Source organism: Dendrobium catenatum, unplaced genomic scaffold, assembly GCF_001605985.2.
Source record: "Dendrobium catenatum unplaced genomic scaffold, ASM160598v2 fragScaff_scaffold_1199, whole genome shotgun sequence".
NCBI lineage: Eukaryota > Viridiplantae > Streptophyta > Magnoliopsida > Asparagales > Orchidaceae > Dendrobium > Dendrobium catenatum.
The window spans coordinates 185,378-211,433 of NW_021319661.1; the positions used below are offsets into that span (position 1 = coordinate 185,378).

Here is a 26,056-nt window from a genome sequence, read left to right on the forward strand (position 1 = left end):
CAACGCTGCGCGCCTGATGATATATCTTTTGAAGTCAATTTAAATTTAAAACAATGAAGAGAAATTTAGATGGTAAAGTGATCTACAGATTAGTTGAAAAAAAAAATGATTGAAACTAAGAATTACGAGTTAATATTATTGAAAGACCACATGATTATTGAGGTGTGATAAGAATATGGGATCCGTTGGATTTATTATACAAAAATATTAGATGTAGATGATTTCAACTTCAGAGTTAAAGTCAAGTGGCAAACTTAAAAGACGTACCTCATGCAAAGTATGTGATAAAAAATATCATAAAGCCTTTAAATTTTTTATAAAACAATAAATAGACGAGCTATATTATAAAGCTTAGGGTGTTATTGATAAAGAAGACACTAATATTAATGTTGACTATGGAAGAAAAAAGAAATATTAAGATGAATATATGATAAAATTAAAAAGCATCAAGTGAGAAATTACAATATTAGAGTGGCGGTCGTAGCAACAATGGTTGAAGATAATATTCTAAAAAAAATAAACTTATCTAATTAATGGAAATTTACATATGAGGCCTGCAGGATCATCAAGATACTTTTGTGCTTATAAATATTATAATAAGAGGGAACATGATGCAGGACTATGATGCTTTTAAATGGATGCGATAAAAATTTGCACGATTTCTTGACAAAAACAATTAGGATTAAAACTATTAGCAATTTAAGCGACAAAATAAAATGAAAGAGGGGTGGCTACGCTTAGGCCAAGCCACATACCAAATACTTGGATTATCAAAACAAGTTAGAAGTTCAATAACATGCGAAGTAAATAGCTTTCACTAACAATAAGATAGCAACATAAAAGGCACGCTCAATCCTACATTTACTAAGCTTGGTAGAGATAGGTGAACAAGACCTTCATGAATCAAGTCAAACCACAAGAGAGAGTTAAACTAAGAAAATACAAGAGTAGGAAGATTGGACGACCTTTATCACGGTTTGGACGTAATCCACCACTGAACATCACCAAGTTGCTCCTCTATGGCTTCGATGAGGGTATCTAGAATGCACTCCACATATTCCTTGACGGTGTTGTCGATATTCGGATTGACGTCGAAGAAAGTGGAGTGAAGGATCTGAACAAAACCTTGCTCGTCGTAGGCAATGCCGTCATCAAGATCAGGATCGGCCATGCATCTATCTAATTGAGTTGAAGTGTTGTAGGAGGTGCTCCTTTGCTGTCCTTGCTGCTTCTCTTGCAAGAAAGGGGTTCTTTCTCAAGAATCCAAGTGGGAGATGGTAAGAGAAGGTGGTCGGCCAAGGGGGGAGGGCTAGGGGAATTTTGGTTCAGATTTTGGGAGATTTAAGTGGAGGGAAATTAATTCAAACACCTTCCCATTTGATCCCCTTGACTAAAATAATCAAAGGAGGAAGGTAGAGCGGGGCCGGCGGCAAGGGAGAGGGGAGGGCTTTAATTTAATTCCAAAAGGAGAGATTCTCCTTTGGCAAGAAATTAAACAAGTGGGGCTTAGGAGATTTTGACCAAGGAGGTGGATGGGAATTAGGAAAGGTTTCCAAGAGAGGGCTTAGAGGTTTTGGAAATAAATCCCAAAGGATTTATTAAGAGGGGGCCGGTGGCAAAGGGGGCTAGGGAGGGAATTAAGGAAGCTTTTAATGCTTCCTTAAATTAGGTAATGAGGTTTGGGATGAGATATTTCATTCCAAATTAAATTAAACTCAAATAGGAAAGGGTTTGAAAACTTTCCTAAAATAGGATTGATATTTTAGGAAACTTTTCAAATTCAAATAGATTTGAATTTCCAAAGCAATTGCATTACCTAAAATATTCAAACCCAATTAGGAAAGGGGTAATTGCAAATAACGATGCAGGGAAAACCAAGTGGGGGGCCGGCGGCTTGTGTGGTGACCGTGGATGGTGGTGGGGGCAAGGGAGGGTGGATCGGTTGGGGTGGTGATGGGATAAATCCGACCGGTGGTGGTGGGGGATTAGGTGGCCGGCGGCTTAGGGGTGTGGGGAGGTTTTATGCTGGCGGTTATGTTTGTCATTTTTAATATGATATTACATTAATATATATATACTATATAAAACAATGTATTGCCGTGTCCGCGCCGTACCCGTGTCTTATATTTTCAAAAAAAGCCGTGTCCCATGTCCGTGTCGTGTCTGTCCGTGTCGCCGTGTCCGTGTCTGTGCATCATAGTTGGTGGGTGATACAAACTCCCTCTCCTAGGGATCTCTCTTCAAACGCGCTCAAGATCTCACATAGAACTCAAGTAGTAGGAAAATTCTTATCATTCCATCATTATTTTGAAAAAGAGAACAAGAGGCCTATATATAGCCTCGTACTAAAGACTCAATAAAATAAAAAAGACGACGCACTCGGAGCTTACATACGACCTCCCTTAAGTAAGGGGTAAAAACAGAAATACTAATAAAACAAATACAACATAAAATAATAAAGAAAATACATAATACAACTTAGAAGTACATCGACTCAATCGTGGCTGTAGATCGACAGTCACGTCTCTGATAGACTTTCCACGTGCTGATGTCCCCATCAAAACGATTGGGCTAGTTTGTGCTCAACTTGAGTTTAATTTGAATCAATTTAAGTTGATTTAGTTTACATTAGCTTGACTCGACTCGTCTCAATAGTTTACATTAGCTTGACTCGACTCGTCTCAATTCGATTTAATTTAAAACTAATGAGATTAGATTTAAATTGCTTGAATCGATTTAAGTTTTACTCGAGTCGACCTGCCTTAATTTAATTTAATTTGTTTTGATTCAGCTTGATTTAACTCACCTCGTCTCAATTCCCAAAAAAATAAAATGATGATGATTATGAACTTTATTTGAAAAATGAGGCCAACACTAACCAAGTATCACAAGATGGAACTCCTCTGCAGCTAGGAATTAACTCGACTGGAATGACTCCAAAAGCTTGTGTGTCATCACCACCTTTGCCTTCTAATCAAACACCTGTCAGCATAGCGAGTCAACATCTTCACCTCTACCGCCTTGTGCGTACAGAGGAGGGACCCTTGCAATTCGGCATCGCCAAATTTAGAGATGTAGACTCTACCATTTTTTGTGTAATCTAAAGATCGAATGAACATCATTATGTGAATCTCAGATGAAACACTCTTCTCTTGGTCGGAATAAAATTAGGACTATAAATTCTTATTATTTCTCTCTTTTTTCGGTTAATAGGAATAATAACTATTTTTCTTATTCTTTCGTATGCAGTTTTTAATAGCTTCCATTCTATATGTTTAGGCCGACCATGAAGACGAGTTTTTTACTGAGTACGGTGAAGCAAGCCAGTATGAGATAATGGAGGTTATTGGAAGGGGAAGCTATGGTATAGTTGGGTCGGCAGTGGACACTAAAACTGGGGAGAAGGTCGCCATCAAGAAGATCAATGATGTCTTTGAGCATGTTTCAGATGCAACTCGAATTCTTAGAGAGATCAAGCTTCTCAGGCTGCTTCGGCATCCTGACATTGTAGAAATTAAGCACATAATGCTACCTCCATCTCGTAGGGAATTTAGAGATATTTATGTTGTTTTTGAGCTAATGGAATCAGATCTTCACCATGTTATAAGGGAAAATGATGACCTTACTCCTGAGCATCACCAATTTTTCCTGTATCAGCTTCTTCGTTCATTGAAGTACATCCATTCAGGTTAACATCACTGATTGGTTAATTGGTTTATAATCATCTGCTTTTGCTTTTATATGAGCTTGTAAGTCATGTACATCTCTTGTTTTTTCTTTTTCTCCAGCTAATGTATTTCATCGGGATTTGAAGCCCAAAAACATCCTTGCCAATTCAGACTGCAAGCTAAAAATCTGTGACTTTGGACTTGCTCGGGTGTCCTTTAATGACGCTCCATCGCCTATTTTTTGGACTGTATTGCATCATCTCTTCACTGAATATTCATTTATACTTAATACCTTTTTTCTCCATTGATTATTTTTTTTTTCTTTCATAGCTTATGTACTTCGTGTTTGCGTAAAGACAGGAGGATTTCAGAAAAAATTGCGTTATTAATTGGATGTTTCTTTTTCCCTTGATGCTGTAGGATTATGTGGCAACAAGATGGTATCGTGCACCAGAATTATGCGGTTCCTTTTTCTCCAAAGTAAGATACTTTAAAATTTAGTTTTAATTATGTGATTACTTTTAGTTATCTTCTGCTACTTCTTGAATGAGTTACTACTCTTCACGTCTATCCATTCCCTATAGAACACCTACCATGTAGTGATGTCCTCATTTGCTTGTGACCAGGCTCTAGGAAGAGTCTGTTAATCAAAATGTAATTTATATTTTGCTCACAATATCCATGAAGTGGTGTTGCAACCTACACATGTTAGTGGCTTGAAACACTGCTGCCCAAAGCAAGCCCAATGCATTTGTGGATGAACGCCAAAAAAAAAAAAAAGACACCCTTCAACCCAGAAACTTGACTTAATGAATTTTGGCCAATATTACAACAACAACAACATCAAGCCTTTATCCCACTACGTGGGATCGGCTACATGAATTCTTTTTCTCCATTGTATCCTATTAAAGGTCAAACTCTCGTTTAAATCTAATAAAGAAAGGTCATTCCTAATATTTTCTAACCAAGTCTTTTTAGGTCTGCCTCTACCTTTCTTAACATAAGTCAAATATAATACCTCTACTCTCCTAACCGGGTCATTGGAAGGCCGCCGTTTTATGTGACCAAACCATCTAAGGCGACTCTCTCTAATCTTATCTTCTACTGGAGCTACTCCAACCTTTTCACGTATATGCTCATTTCTTATCCTATCTCTAAGGATAAAGCCACTCATCCACCTGAACATCCTCATCTCTGCCACACTTAACTTCTTAGTATTATGCTTCTCTTTTAATGGCCAACATTCAACACCATAAAGCATTGCAGGCCTCACTACCATCTTATAGAATTTTCCCTTAAGTTTGAGGGGTACTTTTCTATCACACAATAAGCCCGATGCATTCCTCCACTTCAACCATCCAACTTGAATTATGTTGATAATATCCCCATCAATTTCACCATCACTCTGAACAATAGATCCAAGATATCTAAAACGTGTACTCTTATTAATGAGTTGATCGCCCAAAGTCACAAACCCCTTACTAGGTCTATTACTACTAAAATTACACTCCATATATTCCGTTTTAGATCTACTCCATATATTTCTGCCAATTATTATACTATAAATATTTCACATATTATTTGGAACCATTCTCCACTCTTGTGTTGATTTTAACAATTTCCTTCCACATCTACATTGGCTTTCAATGTCCATTGCGAAACGCTTGCATAATGTTTGCCAGCTGAGCACTCACCAAAACTTACTTTTCTCTTTTCTTCCTCTTTTGCTGCCACGTTATTGATCCATGGGATATCTACTGCCTACTTATAAATCCATGGACTATTATAATTATTTTGTAATCATTGTTTTGCTTACATAGCAATCCATTCACTTTTATAACTTTTTGTAATTATTATTTCCTAATTTTGTAAGAAAAGTAGATTGTTTAGAATGCAAAGATTTTAAAGTTATTCGGAGTAGAAATTTATGTATCCAATATCGTTTATTAGTTTTGGACTTTAAGATGAAAGGAAAAATATTAAAAATAAAGTAAAACGTTGTTCTAGGATTAGATTAGAGCATTTAAAGAATACTAACAATTTTTTTTTAAAGTAAGATTCTAGATATTAAGATTTTGTATGTGCATGAGGAAACTAATGTTATGAGAGAAAAAGTAGCTAGTAATATCAAGAATATTATAAAACATGTACTTGTAGTATCAAAGAGAAAAATGTTAGGCAAGATGATGAACCGGCTCAGGTATATGCCGCCTCCTTTACCTCTTGCCGCCACACTGGTGGGCCCCACTAGGAGCATTTTGATGAGAGAGGGTTGGGCTGCTAGGGTGAGAGGGAAAATTTGAATTAGGGATGTTTGAATTAGGGAATTAATGTATTAATAGTATGGCTTGTTTAAGGTTAGGGTTATGCATGCTTTGAGTGGTTCTCTTGAAGTTTTTCTTTAGCGTATTGGGCTCTAGATTCATCGTCTAGAGATTGGGAGGGATCGATCCTCCTCTCGAATTGAGGATCAATTGTATCTTGCTTTGGGTTTTCTTTTGCTTTGATTTTATTATTACAATCTATCCTTTTGGATTGATTTCATGAAGATTATCGCATTATTTCCACTGTTTTTATCAATTATTACTAGGGTTGCTTGCGAACTCAAGTATTTCCTCTTGGATTACTTGCGAACTCAAGTATGTCCTATCAAATTGATATCAGAGTATTTTCTTGGGACCATTGGCGCCTAAAATCCAGAAATTTCAGCAAAGAAATTTCATCCGCAAGATCTTCTCGTAAATCTTGGGAAGAAGGTCAAAGTTTTGGAAGGTGAAATTAGACAACTAAAATCAGATTTAGAAGAAAAATTCTCTGATTTTCAAAATCAGATTTCCTCCAAAAACGAACAGTTGGAAGGAAAGTTCATCTTGATGGAAGAGATGTTCAAGAAATTACTAGAGGTGAAGACCAATCTGCCGCCATTGGAAGCAATAGAGACCACCGGCGACCATTGGAGAGGAGGGAATCTGAACACGTTTAGGGGGAGGGAAAATCCAGAAGTGGAGATCCTTGAGGGAGAGGACGACATGTCACCTCTAGAATCACTTTCTAGGGATGAGATGACTATGGGTTACGAAAGGAGGGATGCTGATTTTGTGGGGAAAAGGGGAGATTTCTACCAATGAGGTGCTGATTTTGAAAAAAAAGAAGAGGGAAAGTTGATGAAGGGTATATTTATGATCGCCGGAGGGAAGATCGTGACAAATGGGGAGCACCTCCTATTCGTGAAATGGGAGGATATGGAGGATTCAGGGGCAATTGGGGTGACCCGAAGGTGAGGAAGCTGAAGATGCCCATCTTTGAGGGCGAGGATGGCCATGGTTGGATCTACAAGGTGGAACGATATTTCTACATCAACGGATTGACGGAGGAAGAGAAGTTGACAGCAGCAAAACTATGCTTGGAGGGGAAGGCACTAGCTTGGTACCAATGGCGGGACATGAGGCAATCCATCAGGAGCTGAAGGGAGTTTAAGGAGTGCTTACTGGAATGTTTTTGAATCGGTAAAGGAAGAGACTTCTATGAAAAAAATTTTGCTTTAACACAGGAGGGGACTGGTAGATTACTGTGACAAGTTTGAGTACTTGGCTAGCAGATTAAATCGGCTCTCGGAGACAGTGCTTGGGGGGGGACTTTATGAAAGGGCTTAAACAGGAGATATGCGCAGCGGTTAGAGTGACGAGGCCAAGATACCTGGGGGAGGTCATGGAGCTAGCCCAGTTGGTGGATGATCAGAAGCAGTTGGAGAGAGGGGCAAGGGGGAGAAACTCGGGGGGATCGTACAGTATGACCACCACCTTCTTGGCTCTCACGGGGGGTAGCACCAGGGAGGCTGAATGAAGTGCCAAGGGAGAGAAGTGGAGGAGGGGGAAATGGGGGAAGTTTCAAAAGGCTGACGAAGAAGGAAATACAAGAAAAAGGGTGAAGGGGTTGTGTTTTAGATGTGATGAGAAGTATATGCCTGGGTGTATGACCGAACTCTTTAGGTTTTCACCGTCTGTGATGACGAGGAAGCTGAGGGAGGTGGAAGCGGGTTAGAGATGGAAGAAGAGGAGAAGTTGCATCTAGATGTGATAGAAGTCTCCCTAAACTCAGTTTTTGGATTCACCCAAAATCACACTATGAAGTTGAAGGGGGAGATATTAGATAGGAAGGTGGTAATGTTGATAGATAGTGGGGAAACCTACAATTTTATCTCCATCCAGATTGCTGATCTACTGGGGGGAAACTAGTGGATATAGGAGGCTACAGTGTGATGATGGGCACGAGAAAGGTAGAAATGGGTAAAGGAGTTTGTAGGGGAGTGGTGTTGATCATTCAAGGGATACAGGTGAGGGAGGATTTTCTTCCCTTGGAATTGGGGAGTACGGATGTATCTTGGTGATGAAATGACTAGAAACCTTGGGGGAGACCAAGGTAAATTGGGGATCACTAAGGATGGAACTGGTGGTGGGGGAAGGAGAATGGTGATCCAGGGCGATGCAGGGTTGTCTAGGGCGGGTGTATATCTCAAATTCATGATCAGAACCATACAAGAGGTGGAAGATGGATATTTAATGGAATTGCAACGCTTGGAGAGGGCAATGTGAGAGAAGGGGGAGACATTCCTCTTGTAGTGCAACCAGTCATACAACAGTTCAGTGAGGTGTTCCAGCCACCTCAAGGGTTACCACCACTCTGAGAGTAGGAGTGTGCCATCCTTCTAAAGGAGGGGGTGTCATCGATTAGTGTACGACCCTACCGCTACCCCCAAATTTAGAAGGATGAAATTTAGAAGCTGATTAGGGAGATGTTGGAGGATGGGATCATCAGACCAAGTGTGAGTCCTTTCTCTAGTCCAATCTTACTGGTCAAAAAGAAAGATGGGAACTGGAGGTTTTGTATGGATTACAGGGCTTTTAATAAGGAGTCTGTACCGAATAAATTCTCCATTCCTGTGATTGACGAGCTCTTGGATGAACTATATGGAGCAGTGATATTCTTCAAACTGGATATGAAGTCTGGATATCATCAGATCCGAATGAGGGAGGAAGATATCTCAAAGACAGCTTTTAGGACACATGAGGGGTATTATGAGTTTATGGTTATGCCATGTAGGGTAACCAACGCCCCTGCTACTTTCCAGCCATTGATGAACGGGGTGTTCAGACAGTACCTCTGGAAGTTTTGTCTGGTGCTTTTTGATGACATCTTGGTGTACAATAAAATTGAGGAGGAGAATCTGAAACACTTAAAGTTGATCTTGGGAGTTCTACAGGAACATCTGCTAAGGGCCAACCTGAAGAAGTGTTGCTTTGCCCAAACCAGTGTAGAGTACTTGGTTCATATCGTGTCCAAGGAAGGGGTGGCATTCGATCAGTTAAAGGTGGAGGCTATATTGAGATGGCCCTTACCTAAGAATCTGAAGGAGTTGAGAGGATTCTTAGGGCTGACGGGGTACTACAGGAGATTTGTAAAAGGGTACAGTACTATCGCTTGGCCACTGATAGAGCAGCTATAGAAAGATGGATTCTTATGGGGAGAGGCAACCACAACAGCATTTGAGAAACTAAAGAAGGCTATGACCACTGTACCAATCTTAGCTTTACTAGACTTCACTCAGGCCTTCATAATGGAGATAGATGCTTCGGGATACAGATTAGGGGTAGTACTCATATAGGATCGGCGACCCATTGCCTACTTCAGCCAAGTGTTGGCAGTTACAGCCAGGCTGAAATCAGTCTATGAGAGGGAGCTGATGACCATCGTCTTAGCCATCTAGAAGTGGTGACCCTACTTGTTAGTTAGGCATTTCATTGTCAGAATAGATCAGAGGAGCCTGAAATACTTGTTGGAGCAGCGGATGGTGACTGAAGAGCATCAGAGGTGGTTGTCCAAATTGTTAGGGTATGATTTCGAAATCTAATACAGACCAGGAGGGGAAAACAAGGCGGCAGATGCCTTGTCTAGATGTATGGGGGAGCTACAAACAGTGGCAGTGTCTGTTACTTGGATGTTAGATTGAGAGGCCATTAGGGAGTAGAGCGTTAGGGATAAGGAGTTAGGAAATATCAAGAAAGATTTACTGAGGGAAGGTGGTAGCCACCCAAGGTACTCAGTGGAGGGGGACAAACTGCTGTATCAAGGGAGGTTCGTGATGCCCCGGACCTCAATCCACATCCCAAACTTACTCCAGGAGTTTCATGGAAGTGCGGTTGGGGGCCATTTAGGGGTTCAAAAGACCTACAGGAGGTTAGCTTCAGAGCTTTATTGGAAGGGGATGTATAGAGATGTAGAGGAGATGGTGGCTAGGTATGAGATTTGTCAAAGGAACAAATACATAGCTATATTGCCAGGGGGACTTCTACAGCTATTGGCTTTACCGGGAAGAGTATGGGAGAAGATATCCATGTACTTCATAGATGGGCTGCTCCGCTCAGAAGGTTTCATGGTAATTTTGGTGGTGGTGGATAGATTGAGCAAGTATGCTCATTTCATCCCTCTCTGATATCTTTACACAACGGTGACATTGGCTTTAGCTTTCATAAGAGAGGCGGTCAAATTGCATGGAGTACCAGAGGAGATAATATCAGATAGAGATAAGGTGTTCCTAAGCCACTTTTGGAGGGAGTTGTGCAGATTACAGTGGACAATTCTGAAGAGGAGCACTGCTTACCACCCACAGACGGATGACCAAACAGAATTGGTCAACAGGAGCTTGGAGACCTACTTAAGATGCTTTGTGTTGGAGACACCCGATCTATGGGCTAAGTGGTATCATGGGATGAGTACTGGTAAAACACCTCTTTTCATTCTGCTTCTCAGATGATCCCATTCAAGATGTTGTACGGAAGGGATCCTCCTCACTTAGTGCGCTTTGGGAGTTGCAGTATTTTAGTTTTCTTTAGTGGAGGAGTACTTAGGGGAGAGAGATAGAGGGTTAGAGGAGTTGAAGAAACATCTACTGAGAACATAACATATTATGAAAAAAGCATACTGATGGGCATAGGAAGAACATCTAGTTCAAAGTAGGAGAGGGTGTTCTTGAAGCTCCGCCATACAGACAAAAGACAATCGCCAATAGGAGAAGTGAGAAGCTTACTCGAAGGTACTTTGGACCTTATGTAGTTTTGGAAAAGATTGGAGCAGTAGCATATCGGCTAAAACTACTACTAACAGCGACTATACATCTAGTTTTCCATGTATCATAGTTGAGAAGAGCCATTGGAGATTATACAACTAGCTCGGAGTTACCGACAACACTTACTGAGGATTTGGAGGTGATTTTGGAACCTTTAGAGTTGATGGGTTCGCCAGAAAGAAGATGTAGCTAAGGAAGTGCTAATTAAGTGGAAGAATCTGCCTGATTATGATGCCACATGGGAACCATACAAGAGGGTGAAATAATAGTTTCCTAGTTTTCACCTTGAGGACAAAGTGATTTTTTGGGAGGGCGGTATTGTTAGGCCGGTTCATCCTGAACCAGCCAAGCCGGCCCAAAGGCCGGCTCAGGTCTATAGGAGGCAGACATGTGCTGCCTCCTTTACCTCTTGCCGCCTACACTAGTGGGCCCCACTAGGTGCAATTTGATGAGAGAGGGTTGGGCGGCTAGGGTGAGAGGGGAAATTTGAATTAGGGATGTTTGAATTCAGGAATTAATTTTTTTTTGTTGGATAAAACCCACGGGGGCCTACGCGTTAAATAATAAAAATGATTTCAAGGTTCTTAAAGGAGACCATCAGCTCTCTAATGCTCGAACGAGCTACAAAAGAAATCAAAAGAAAACCTATGAGTTAATAGTCTCCACTAAGCTAAAATAGAAGATAACCTAGTAACATGCTAATGATGCTATAGAAAATCATCCACAAAAGAAAGATACATGTAGGGAATTGAAGCACAATATTTCTGCAAAAAGTCTTGACCAGAGGCATAAACAAATCCACCTGAGAATCAAAGAGGTTGCAAAATAAAAAACTAAAGTACAAAAAAGTATAGAGGTAACAAAGAAAATTAACTAAATTTAAAGCAGAACAAAAATAAATAGAGCAAATCATGAGGAAGAATAAGTGATCCAAGCCATTCCACCACATTAAATGAAACAAAAGATATAGACTGATAAAGCTCAGGATAAAATGAAACCAATAATAATCACTTAGGTAGTCCATATGCCACTCAATTCTACCACCAAGCTCAATCAAAAACTCCCTACCAAACAACCCCGCACTGCAGAAATCCAGGCTCACAGAATACCAGCACAAAGGCCCCAAGATAACACCAACAACCAGTCCGAAACAGGGCCCCAAGCCATCCACCAAAAACAGGTAATCCAGATACCAAGCAAGGTTCCAAAAACCACACGAGACAAACAAAAGCATACCAGCAACCTCACAACCCAGAATAATCAAAATTGCCCCAAATCCCAACAAAACTCCCATATATACCCCTCGCCAAATTATACAGCCACCTGAAGGTAGGAGAGAGCAACAATTAGGACAACTATCGACAAAATAACCGGTGCAATCACAGCTCAAGTCCATATCCACATAAACCACAGCTAAAGTGAACAAAGCCACAGAAAAAACCAACAACAGTTCAACAACACCAGAACAAAATAAGAAAAGAAATAGGTCATGACCATAGACAATATAAGGGACGAAACATACATTAACCACAAAAACCTCCAAAGAAAAGTCAGTCCCCACCAGGCATAAGGGCAATGCCAACACATAAAACAACCAATCCAGGTAGCCATGAAGAAAACCCAATAGAAAGTAAGCACCACAAACCGACTGGAAGAAAGGTAATAGTGCAGAGACCCAACCAACCCCGGAACAACCATATCAACATTCCAGCTGGACATCCAGAAAAAGGTAATATAGCTCCCAGAAAAACATAAGTTCAAAAAGGACCCCCCATCAATATCCAACAGAAAACTTGAAAGAGACAGGCCAAACCGAGAAAAGTATAACCAACCAGTTAGAAGCATAACAGTAGAAAGCACCAAAACCCCGCACTGGGCATGTAAAAAGTAGCCAAGGAAAAAGCTCCCAAAGAAAATGAAAAAGAGGAATCCAACCAACCAAACACCTTAAATTCTAACATAGGGTAAAGTGGTAAACCAATAACATCATGTCTAAGAATACCTTTCAAAGCCACCGGAATGGTGAACCCAATAAAATCAGAGAAACACTCTAAACCACACCCCCAATTACCAAGCCAGGTAGCACAAGCATTATCATCTTTGCAAATATGATAGAACGAATAATTCAAAAAAATCAACAGATTCTTAATCTCCCTCACCCAATAAAACAGATTGGGATTGCACCACGTATCATCACCAGAATATAAGAATTGGAAATTATAATAAGAATTAACCTCAATAAAAATATTAGTTAAATTACGAGAAATACACAACCTTAGACCATAAAGAATAGCCAAGGTGGTAGCATAGAAAACATCACCATTTTATAAATGACCAGCAAAGGCCATAATAAGACTACCATTACTGTCTCTGACAGCCCCATCATAACCTATGGATGATCAATGATAGCACCATCCACATTCACCTTATAAAAAATTATGGGCGGTTTGGTCTAATAAATAATTCTAGACTCTTTAAAAATAGGATCACCCTCCAAACTAAGACCTAAAGCAGAACCAGCAAAAGAGTAATTTTTAAAATTCTTAAAAGAGAGCAGTTTAACAGAGAAGATAAAACCTTATCCTTCACATTCTGGATAACCTTATGATGATTCATACAAACACCAATAAAAAGAGAATTATTCATCTCCAACCATAAATACCATAATATGAGAGAGGGAATAACATTTCTGACGTGCCCTTTAGACTTAATGAATCAAGCATTAAGCATAGAATTAATGGACAAATGAGCATTAAAATAGTTCAATTGAAACATGTCATCAAAATAAACCCAAGTTTTAGTAGCAACAGGGCCAGAAATAAAAACATGATGCATATTCTCCATATGGTAACAACATTGGCACTTGGAAGGTAAAATAACACCTCTTTTGATGAGATTATCATCTGTAGGAATGAATTTATGCAAGATTCTCCAGACAAAAACAGCCACAATAGAAGGTATACTTTTATGCCAAATCATAGAGAAAATATTATCAATATTCCTCCTAGATCTAAAAGCATGCCAAACATTCTTTAAGTGAAAACCATCATCTTTAGACAAATCACATAAAATAATATCATTAGAAATAATATTGATAGACAGATTCAGAATTTGATGAATAATGAAATCAGGAATAACATTAGAAAGTTTCTCATTGTCTCAACAATTATCAGTAAAGAAAGAATTTACCTTAATAACCACAATGGAGGAAGAATTCATAATGGAGGCAATAGATTGATTACCCAACTAACGATCTTGCCAAAAGAAAACATACCTTCACCAAGACTTTAAGAAATGAAGGGCTCAACAGCCAATTTAACTTTGAAAAGCCTCAGCCACACTTTAGAATCACCTTGAAATGACAATTAGTAGGGTGCTTACCAACATAGTACTTATCAAATATAAAATTAGCCCAATGACTCACTTTAGCACGAAAATTATACCATAATTTATAAGAAAATGCCTTAGCCAAATCATTCATACTTTTACAACCTAAACCCCCTTCAGTCAAAACACCACAACATTTATCCCAAGCGGCCCAGGTAATTTTGCAGTTAGTATAAGTACCTTTCCAAAAAAAATGTATTGATAAGTTTATGCACTCTATTGCAAACCGCTTGAGTTGGAAGAATAATTTGAAATGTATAAACCAGTAAAGAGCAAAGAACACTTTTGACAAGAGTAACTCTACTACCAAAGCTAAGAAAATTAAAATCTCAAGATAAAAGTTTATTCTGAACAGATGTAATAAGTCATTACAGACAAATATTTTCTTTCTACCTTTAAAAAGAGAGACACCAAGATACTTAATGGATTATTGACCATGCATAAAGCCTGTTAAATCTTTAATAACTAAAATACGATCATTGTGAATTATCTACAAGCGGACAAAAGGCATTTATGAGTTTCTACATAGAGCATTGTGCACATCTAGAAGCTGATCATTCGCACAATTAATTAATGCCAAATATTTTAAAATGCCCTCACATGTGCACTACAACATATATACATACAAATATGAAAGTACATACGCAAGTACGTTAACCCGTATACACATAAGAATATGCGCCCGCATGGGCCATGACGAGTGTGTTATATTTATGCATGTGACGTCAGAGGATGCTACATTGATTAAGAAATGAACTTAAGTTGGAACCTGATCCTTTTATATGGGTAGATAGGAGTTGATACAAGTCGAACTATTAAACAAATATACGATCATGGCGCCGACCAAGACATTTATTTTATACATCATATTAGGCCTTCAAGGTTTATCACAAGAAAATCCATTAGTAAAGGTACAAAGATGGCAACGAACCCAATCCTCTGTCAACTATTAGACAGAGTCGACAATATTTAACATATAATTACCAAAAATGCCTCTAAAAACCTGCAGGGGCCCCGACGAGCGTGTTGTATTTACACATGTGGCATATGAGAATGCTGCACGGGTCAAGAAATGAACTTAAGTTCAAGTCCAATCATTCTCCTTGATAGAACGAGAGTAGACATGACTTAAACCAATGAACAAATATGCGATCGCGACATTGACCGGGATATCTAATTTTATACGTTCATATTAGGCCTTCAAAGTCTATAACCAAGAAAATTCACCAATAAATACATAAAGCCTACGAAGAATATAATCCTCTGTTAGCAAGTAAATAGAGTCGACAAGGCTCAATCAATAAATGAAATTTATCATAAATATACTGATGATAACCATGTTGACAGGAAATCTCAACCTGAGGGGTTCACATACACTTAAAATGCTATCCAAATTCTCACAAAATCCAAAAATATCATAACCTGAAATATTTAAAATTGAAATTAACTATCAAAATGCTTAAAGTAAAGCTTATCCACCCTGCAGAACAGTTTGTCGAGGTGGGCAATTTGAAAATTATTTCATCTCACAAAGAGTTAATTTCTGGTTGAGAATATCACTAAGATTCATTATAAATCAATCTTTCCAGTAAGGATGTGGCATTGGTCCTCTGATCAGTAGTTTGGCCGAAAAGCTTCACAAATAACTCGTGGTTTGGTCAGATGACTTCACGTGGTAAATGATTACGATTGCGACCTTATGACTAGTGGCTTGGTTGAATGACTCAACCGTATTACGGTTATGGTCATAGCCCGTATGTTCCCCAATAGTGTCAAACCCATGAGACATGAATCGATAGGGAACAAAGCCCTCTATTAGCTAAGGTAGATTCAGTTTTGTCCCCTTAAATAAATATTCATGTCAGGTCTGTGATGCCCCATAATTTAATTTGAAATAATTATTCTTTCATCATTTAAATAAACAACAACTAGAGCTATCAAATATCATCTATTAATAATAAATAACAAAACAGATTCTATAATTTAAAACATCAATGTACAAAAAGAAACAAAATCTTAAGAATCCTGATCAGCCTCACACTCCTGCTCCCCTGCCCTAATCTTAAATTTTTTTAACCATACATAATGAGCTTAAAAAGCCTAACAGGTTGCCAAAACTTACAACTGAATTCAAAGCACGATAAATGAGTAATATGCTTGTCAACATTTAAATCATAGTAGTTAAATTCATATGATCATTGAATCAATGTAGAAATAGTAAAATTCATATGCAGTAGTAATAGAATATATAATTAGTAAAATGCTGCAGTACGAAAGTCAATAAAACAGTAAATCAGTACGAGTGTCAAATCTATAAAACAATCATCGTATCCGTAATACCAATCAGTAAACAAATTGGATAAAGTATCAAATTAAAACATCAGTCTTTAAAATCAAATCAATGTTGTAAACTCATATAAGAATGTACACAGCTACCCAATTATCCAATATCAGTATCAAATCAGTATTTTACATATTCAGTATGTCACATACTTAATATCAGTAAAGTGAATCGGTAGTATCAAATAATATCAATATATATATCAGTAACAAAAACAATCCAATGACATGAGCAGTAGAATAATGCAATAATAGTAAATCCGCGCAGTAATAATAAATCCGTACAATAATAAGAAAAATGCCTCAAGAACATGCATTTCAGTAGTCACTATAAACAAGTAAGAAGTTCTGGCTATTACGGTGTTTTTCAGTATTAGTATCAGTGTTAATAAACCGTTGGCTCAGTAAATAGAGTCGTCACCCTTTACCCGTCGGCACAATAATAATCTATTTATAACTCCCAATTAGTGTATTACGTGAATAGCATAGGATAACACCAAATTACAATATTTAAAAGAAAGCATGTCGGCCCACCATCCTATTCAAGTCAATCAGTCTCTAACCAACAGGTCAACTAGTCTTTATTTATTTTACACACGCATATTATTATCACAATACTATAATAATAATATCGATCAGCTATTACTCAAGCACATATCAACATTCATTTTCAATGCATTACAACAAATAATACATAATTAAGCTTAATTAAGAAGATGCCAAAATGCAATAACGGTATATAACAAAGAATTCTATTAGGCAAAAAATGCACATTTTCAGAAAATTATCAAATTACTAGGGATTATGTAAAATAATGTTTTAAGACTTTTATTGTACTGCACTACTATTTTTAGGATCAAAATAAAATTTGGGGTAGGCAAAAATCGTTGTATTTCCAAAATTATCAGGGGGAAAATCTCAAATAAATATCCAAAATATTCATAATCATGATCTCTATAACATACAAAAAATTACGCGGTGAAAGTTTTGTTAATACAAAGTTATTCACATTTTTCGATAATAAAAATATAAATTTGAGCGAAAAAATACAAAAAATACAAAATCTTTGAAATAAAAAATAGGATATGGATTCCTTACAGCGAGACGAGAAAATATCTCAACTGGCCCAACTGACGAAAATTGCACCGCAGCCTTCAAATCTAGGATTCTTTCTATTTCCTCACATTCCTCTCTCTAAAACATCTCTGTTGCCGAGAATGAACATGAAATGCTTTTTAAAAACTTTTAAGTGCCTTTAAATATTTTTGAATAAAATATAATATAATTATTTAACATAATAATATTATTAAATCAGTTTCTTTAATATAAAATTCCAATAAATCATTTTAGGACTCAAAAATTACAGAAAAATATTCGTAAAATAAATCATAATATTTAAAAAATATCGGTGAAATCAGTTTGCAAAATGGACATCTAACGATCCTGAAATCCTCCTTGTACCGCATGTACAAATTCCTTAAGGATTTTCACCGGTGTCCAAAAAAATTTCAAAAAAAATTGTATAAATACTTCGATCAAAATACTATGGCGAAGACAGATTTGCGATTTGTCGTTATTACGACTCCAGAAAAAATTTGGCAAAGTCAAAATATAGGATATTACAAGGTACGCTTAGGACGAAGCAACTCATGTCTGCCGACAAGGATCCTTCTATCAGATTGAGTCAACTACGTCCTCTGACTAAGTAGATCAGGGACCATGATGGTCCGGGACGACGGAATCATGAGATCTTGATCGGGCTCATCATCATTCCCCCACCACCCGCTTTAACTGCAAGGTGGTGAATTTTTTATTTTAAATATTTAAATTTCAACAACTAAATCAGTAAATCCATGCTGCTACTATTTACATAATATGTATTCTCTATGTATCTATTTTGACGACTAGCCTTAATCGAAAGTTCTCTCTCGATACCAGGAGGGATAATTAATTATAAGGGTTTGTGCCTATAGGAAATCATAACTTAGATCATAAAGTCCTCATAAAATGAGGGTGAAATATCTATTTGGTGTCTTATTTCAAACCCAATATGCCTTTTGAAAATTTACCTCGGAACTTAATTCGTTCAAACTCTCCTGAAAGCAGGGGAGGTCGGGGAACAAGTTTTCAAAGCCTACAATAACCTCACGTTTCACTGGAACATCCCACTAGTGTTCTCAAACCACTCCTAAATAAACAAGAGAAATCAAATAAAAATCAATAACTTGTAAAAGGAAACAAGTTTTTACATGTGAATTTCCAATAGCGTAAAAAAATCATACTAATGACACATCAAACTTTAAAGAACGATCTTATGGCAAGCAAATTTTTTAATCTCTTCATATTGATCCTCTGAGAGGAGAAAACTCTTTTGAAAATGTTGCAAAGAGGACTTGATGGTTGGTCTACACAAGGAGGCTAGGGTTAGAGTGAGTGAGTTTTGCTCATTCACCTAAGGTTAAGTGTTACTACTTATATTTTGCACTTAGGATTACATAAAATCAATTAAAATACTTAGAATATATATTTTCATGTAATTATCAACAGATAACATTAAAAAATTACACGAGATTTGGCATTAATTTTATTGAAAATAGTTAGAATTTGTTATGGAAATGTTTATGAAACTGACATAAGTGTAGTCTCACATACTTTTGTGAAGAAATGTAATAAGCAATTTTTCGAAGTCTCAGACTACTATATTTTATAGAGTTTTGCTAAACTTTGTGAAGGCCTATAAAGGACTTACATGAGACCCACAAACATTTACAGCGTATTTTTAAGTTTGCAAATCATAAATTCAATTTAGTTTATTATAGGTGGAGATTTATTTACTATTTAAAAAATAATTAGACTAATAAAAAAGGTTGTTTAAGGATGTTACTAGGTGACAATAATTTAGTTATTTAAAATTGTATTGACCTTATTAGTTTGCTTGTCTCACGTGTCTTTAAAGTTGTTATTTTGATTTGTTTTTACACATAGAAGACTCAAATTTATTTTTTTTATTCAATTGTGCTTTTGTCTTCTTCTGTTTTAGTTGTCCTGATGATGTACATATCTTTTGCCTAAACTAGGTTGAATTTGTTAGATCTATTTTCGTAGTGATATTTGTGATCATCAATATCTAATTTAAAACTTTTAGGCTTATGGGTCAATAATTTCCCTTATTTTGATGATGACAAATATGCATGAATAATTCTTTTTAAAATGGAGTTTGGATAATAAACCCTCCCCTTTACATTAAGTATTTAGATGTAAGAAAAAAATCATAAAAGATCTTTTAAACATAAGTTAAATAAGTGATCAAAAATAGATAAAATTTGCAAAATATGTTGTACAAGTGATACACAAGTCAAATATATTTAAGGAAAATCTATGCTTACGTTGATGTGAATGTGAGGATACACTATGTGATCTTTTTTAATTTTGTTTTTTATTTTTCTTACAAGTAGCCCCCCGGCGAAAAGAAAACCAAATATTTAAAGAACTATCTTAGAACTTCACTTTCACCCAATTTGCCACAACAAAATGAGGGTGACCAACACAACTACAATTTAAATTAAGAATACTACAAGATAACACTAATAGGTACAACAAAATCATACTTTAAAGAAACCAAAGTCAAATAATACAATGTAACATTGAGAGAGAACTACAACTTTCTCCTCAAAACAATAAAGACAACTCTAGAAACAACCCATCTTAGAACTCCCCTAATTCATTGTCATCCTATCCCATCGAACTTCCTCCAAGCGGGAACTTTTTTCGATAGCCCAATGATCTATCATCTACTCAATGCGACGATCTAGCCTAGGGGTGTAAACAAGTTGAGTTGAATTGAGTCGAGATTAGGCCTTATCCTGCTTAGCTCGTTAGTAGGAAAGCGAGCTCGAGTCTGTGGGCTCCGAAAATTCAGTCCCGGCCTCCGCCCGCTATTCTTTTTCTTCGGGGGGTTTAACTGATTAAGTTATGGGGTAAATTTTGGAAGGCAGATGAGTTTGTAGATAAGACGCTAACCAGAAATTTCGTCCTCATTTTGCGAGGACTTTATGATATGAGTTCTAGTTCTTATAGGCGCAAGCCCCTATAGTTAATTACCCCTACCGATAACGAGAGAGAACTTCCGATTAAGGCTAGTCGTCAATCAAATACATAAAAATACATGTTATCTGGCATATAGTAGCAACATTGGTTTAAGAATTTGGAGAGTTTGAGAATTGAAAATTTGATATTTAAAATAGAAATTTTACCATCTTCCACTTAGTCATATAAGGTAGTCGACCCCACCTAATAGAAGGATCCTTGTCGGTAGCCATGGGTTACTTCGTCCAAGGGGAGCTTGTAAACCTGGGGTGGATGTTTGTCAAAGGGGACAAATTTGAATTCACCTTGGCTAACAACGAGCTTTGTGCCCTATTGATTATATCTTATTTATTCATATCTTAAGGATTTGATGTCACTAAGGAACGCATTGGCTTTGACCATAATTGTTACTCGTGGTACCATTTGGCGGCAAAACCACTCGATTCAAAGGGCCCTGAATTACAACTGTTTATCCTGCGGTGCAATTTGGAGGCAAAATCGGCGGTCAAAGGACACGTACCACGTTCTTGTTGGTAGAAGATTATTTGAGAATGGATCCTAGTGATATTTTCGATTAGGCATTAGCTTTATATGAGGTGAAGTAAATTTTAATTTGTCCATCATAACAAACTGTAGCGAAGGGTGGATAGATTTTACTTTGAGTGGTTGAATGATTGATTTCAAATTTAAATATTTGGATTTGAAAGATTTTTTAGAATTTTGTATATTTTGCACGACATTTTTAAAATATTTAGAATTAATCCCTCCAGTTGATATCTACATTCAACATGGCCATCATCGGGGTGTTAATAAGCATTTTGAAATTTCATTGATTGGACCTTGTCGATTCTGTCTACTGCTTGACAGAGGATCGGGTCCCAAGGCTTTATGGTTTTGTTAATAAATTTTCTTTGTTGGAGGCCTTGAAGGCTTTGTATGAACGTATAAAACAGATCTTCCGTTCGACACCCTGAACCTATATTTGTTTGATACATTGAGCCATGTCAACTCCTATCTATCCGTATAGAAGGATCGGGCTCGAACTATGTTCATTTATGGACCTGCGCAGTATTCCTAGACATCACGTGTATGCCAATAACATACTTGTCGGGGCCCATGCTAGTGTTTGGGGGCATTTTATAATTATTAGTCGAACATTATCAACTCCTATTTACTTGTTTAGGAGGATCCGATTCAAGACCCGCACAACATTCCTAGACGTCACATATGTTCTTACAACATACTCGCCGGGGCCTATGCAGGTATTTGGGGATATTTTATAATTTTCTGCCGAACCTTTTCAACTCCTATTTACCTGCTTAGAAGGATCATATTCAAATTTATTGACCCGCACAGCATCCCTATATGTCACTTGTGTTCCTACAACATGCTTGCTGGGGCCCATGCGGGTATTGATTATATTTACCCCTTTTGTGTACCTATGTGTATACAAATTATGATGCATGTGCGAGGGTATTTTGAAATATTGACAGATCTCTTGTGATAGCCTGTAGAAACTTATGTCGGTCATAGAGCTTTGATAGTTGCGTAGGTGGTACATTAGATGCATGACCACTGTTCATCAAGAAGCTTGCAAACCTCAATAATTTTATCCAACTCAATGTTCAGAGCTTGGTTGGATTGAGACTCACTCCATCTTTGAAAATGAAGATTTAATCTGGCTCTCTCTTCCCAAGACTTGTATAGAGCTTGACGGGCAATTCCCAAGTTATGCCATCGCCATCATTTTTTGTTGTTGGCTTAAATAAAGAATTACTCATTTCAACTTTGGATGGTTGTGTCCTTACTGATACCTTGTACTTCGAAGTTGATGGCCACTGTCTTGAACTAACAATCGCGGCAATCGAAGATACTTCGAACCATCTAAGATAGTTGTGGGAGGCACCCATTCCTAAAATAATTGTTGCAATAATGCAATCTTTGAGATGATTGGAATAGCAGATATATTTTCCATCTGTAACTGTGAGTTAAGGTCACCATACTCTGCACTAATCTTTGGTAACACATTTGTCAAATATTGATCATTAGCTCCAATGGGCATGATAAGTCCCTTACGACAGTTTGTAGGTATTTGTATTTGCTGCATGTCGTTCTCCCTTGCTTGCAATGGATTAACATATTTGCTGACCATTTGAATGGTAGTTGATCGTAGGGAGTTGCAATATCTACTTCATATTACTGATCATCACACGTGGTTATATCATTATATTGTTATTAATGGGCATTTATTCTTGCCACAATCTTCTACCTCATGTCTGTAGAGGATCCACCATGTTGGTGATACGTTCACCATTATTGCTTGTGGATAGGTCCGTTGTATTCATCGTAAGCTTTCTGCCTTACGTATGGGTAAGTTGTGCTGCATGAGGATCTTCTAGTGCTACTCACAGGCATTCACATTTGATGTAGTCACTTTTTATTTTTCTTGTGGAAAATATATTGGATGTATAATAGATCTCCTACAGTAGCTCGTAGGGGTTTACATTTGATGATGGACTTATGTATCTTTTCGTGTATGACACTTTGTGTATGTGATAGGTCTCCTATGGTAATTCATAGGAGTTCGTATTTGCCACCAACCTCTTTATACATATTTATTGGTAGGTTGCTTTATTCATTTGCATATCTCCCCATTATTGCTTAAGGATGAGAGCATCACATACACTGTAAGATTTCTGTCATCAACTCCTAATCTTATAGGTCAGCCATTATGTATATGAAGAACTCTACTTTTATTTGTGAATGAAGCGCTCTATACGTTATGAATCTTCTAGCATCAAGTATATTGCATATCTTCTATACGGCCGCTAGCGAGTTGTCATGTTCATTGAAAGTGAACGAATTAATCAAGTTATTTTCATTGAAAGTTCGCATCGTTAATAATTGTTGCCATCAAGTTACATTTCGAATCCTTCTGGTTGTAGTTAATTGTACGATTGATATAGATGTCACTTGCTCTCATTCATAGATTGACTCGGCCTGAGCCATTTTGTTTTCATCGTACATCACCTTCATGCATTGAGAGCTTGTTTTCCACTTGCTTGCTTGCATAAGATTTAAATGACTCAAATTTTTCTTAATTAGCAATTACATTCAAATTGGGATGATAAATTTTTAACATTTCATTGGAATTTTGGTTATCATTCCAAATAGAGCTATTTATTGTTCACTCATCCTTGTTATGTTCAAGTTTAAGTTAGGCTCATGCTCATTTGGGTCCCCCTGTCATTTGCTCAAGTCTTTGTTCGAACTTGGGTCCAAATTCAGGTATAGTTCACTGTCAATATTGAGCCCACTATATTGTTTATTGGAGTTCTAAATTAAGTCTCATATTGTTCGAATCAAGTTTGAATTTGCAAGTCATTGTTATCTGATCCACATCAAGCTTTAAATTATTTGAATTCAGTTCGAGTTTGTCATTCACTTAGGTTCAAATTATATTTATGTTCAAGTTTTTTGCTTAGTTTATTTGAGTTCGACTTCACAAGTCCTGTTGTCCTTTGTGTTCAATCAAGTCCAAGTACAGTCTCATGTTCACACGAAATTTCAGCAGCCTTCCTGCATCTCCCCCGTTTAAGGGAAACTGCAGGAAACTGAGCCTCCTGCAACGCTAGAGAAAAGCGTGTACAGTAGGTGTCCTTAAACACCGCGGCTGTGAAATCTTCAATCCCACCACGCCAGAGAAAGGCATGTATGGGTCTTCGATACCTATTTTTAAAGAAAAGCAGTTTGTTTTTCCCGCAGGTATAGAGCCGCATACGGGTACTTAAGATTGTTCTCATCACGCTACAAAAGCTTGTATAGAGCCTATCCGCCTCGCCGTAGGTGTCGCACCGGGTTCCCTTCCCATCATGCTAGAGAAAAGCATGTATTTGGCTCGACACGAACGTTGAATGCGGGGTTTTAAGTTTAGGGAGTTATACCTTCGTGGAGAAGCCACGATAACGATGCACAAAATTTCTTTTTCACCTTTTTTTTTTCTTTTTTTTCTTTTCGTTTCTTTTTCTTTTTTTGCATTTTTCTCTTTTTTTTTTAAATCTCTCATTTTTCTTTCCTTTTTTATCTTTTTTTTTTCTTCTCTTTTTGTCTCTCTCTCTTTACATATATATAAAATCTATAATAATGATTTTAATTACATAATATTAATTAATAATAAAACAAACTAAAAAAAAAACTAAAAAGGGGTCGGGCATGCAGGCACTGGTTGGAGGTAGGATTTAAATTTGTAAATAGGAAGCTCTGGTTGGTTGAATCCATGGGCAAAAGTTCGGTACAGGGGAAGAGGCAGACCAAAGACAGGGAGAAAAGGCTTGGGAGGTTTTGCGGCTAGGATAGAGACTGTATTTATAGGTTGAGGTTGAGCAAGGTGTGGGGTCGTGAGGTGCAGCTTCAGGATCGAGCGGCTCTAATGGAGCTTGAAGGCGTCCTGTGGTCGGGTGAGGGCCGAAGTCGGACTGTAAAGATTGTGGGCGTTAGGTCGAGAGGTGATCGGCCTGCTTGTAGTATAGAGGTCGGAGGTAGAGGATGGGGAGAAGGTCGGTTAAAGCTAGGGTTCGACTAAGGGTTTGAAGAGGCGAATGGAGGAGGCTTTGAAGCAAGCAAGCGGCTAAGGCAGAGTATTGTGGCAGGAGACTCGGTCGGATGAGAGGCTACCGATCTGGATTTCAATAGAGGAATAGAGGCGTCGACAAGGTCTCAGGGTCTTAGTCGTCGGTGGGAGATCTTAGAGCAGGTGAATGGGAGGCGGTTTGGAGGAGGTTTTGATCGTCTTGTGTGCGAGAGAAGCAGAGGTTGGAGAGGTTTTGCATGGGATCTGCGGAGGAGACCCGAAGGATCCATTTCACTTGTGCTTTAATGATATGAAGAGCAGCTCTTCGAGGCACGTGTGGGATGACTCTGAAATGGCGCTGAATACAAGGTATGGGCGATTGTCGCACACGATATTTGGCGTAGGATTTGAGTAGGACGCAAGCAAGTATGACAAAGAAATTTTTTTATTCGATTTCTTTTGGATTTATCTCGTAGAGGTCAACAGAGTTGAGCTCGACAGGCGAGCTCAAACTCGAGCTCATCCCACTATAAATGAGCTTGAGTCGGTAGTGAGCCATAGGAGGGAATTTTAAAACTTAGATGGGATTTTTAGAACTTAAGCAGGATTTTTAAAACTTAAGAGTGATTTAGAAAAAAAAGATGTAATGTTTAACATTTAAATAAAACTTAAGTGGGTCTTATTTATTTTTTTTAATATTTAAATTTAATAAATAAAATAAAATTATTTAAAAAATATTAATAATTATTGGAGCCAGCTCACGAGCCGAGCCGGCTCAAGCTCGAACTCGAGCTCGTTTACTAAATGAGCTCGAGTTGAGCTCGAGCTCGACTCGCGAGCTCGATAAACTCGGCTTACGAGCCCATAGACGAGTCGAGCTCG

General features: G+C 37.7%; 2 protein-coding genes across 3 annotated transcripts in view; one reads left to right on the forward strand and one right to left on the reverse strand.

Moving 5' to 3' along the window:
• The window catches only part of LOC110095393, a 59,472-nt gene that overhangs the window by 14,437 nt on the left and 18,979 nt on the right, over positions 1-26,056 (reverse strand). The window lies entirely within an intron of this gene.
• Positions 3,256-4,236, forward strand: LOC110095402 (mitogen-activated protein kinase 9-like). The gene is made up of 3 exons (XM_028698981.1): positions 3,256-3,688; positions 3,789-3,916; positions 4,089-4,236. The coding sequence occupies exons 1-3, from the start codon at positions 3,337-3,339 to the stop codon at positions 4,167-4,169; spliced, it is 561 nt and encodes a 186-aa protein (XP_028554814.1). The 5' UTR covers positions 3,256-3,336; the 3' UTR covers positions 4,170-4,236.

Coding starts and splice junctions, on each gene's coding strand:
- LOC110095402 (XM_028698981.1), top strand. CDS start 3,337: ATGGAGGTTATTGGAAGGGGAAGCTATGGTATAGTTGGGTCGGCAGTG. Junction 3,689..3,788: donor ATTGAAGTACATCCATTCAG/GTTAACATCACT, acceptor CTTTTTCTCCAG/CTAATGTATTTCATCGGGAT. Junction 3,917..4,088: donor CATCGCCTATTTTTTGGACT/GTATTGCATCAT, acceptor TTGATGCTGTAG/GATTATGTGGCAACAAGATG.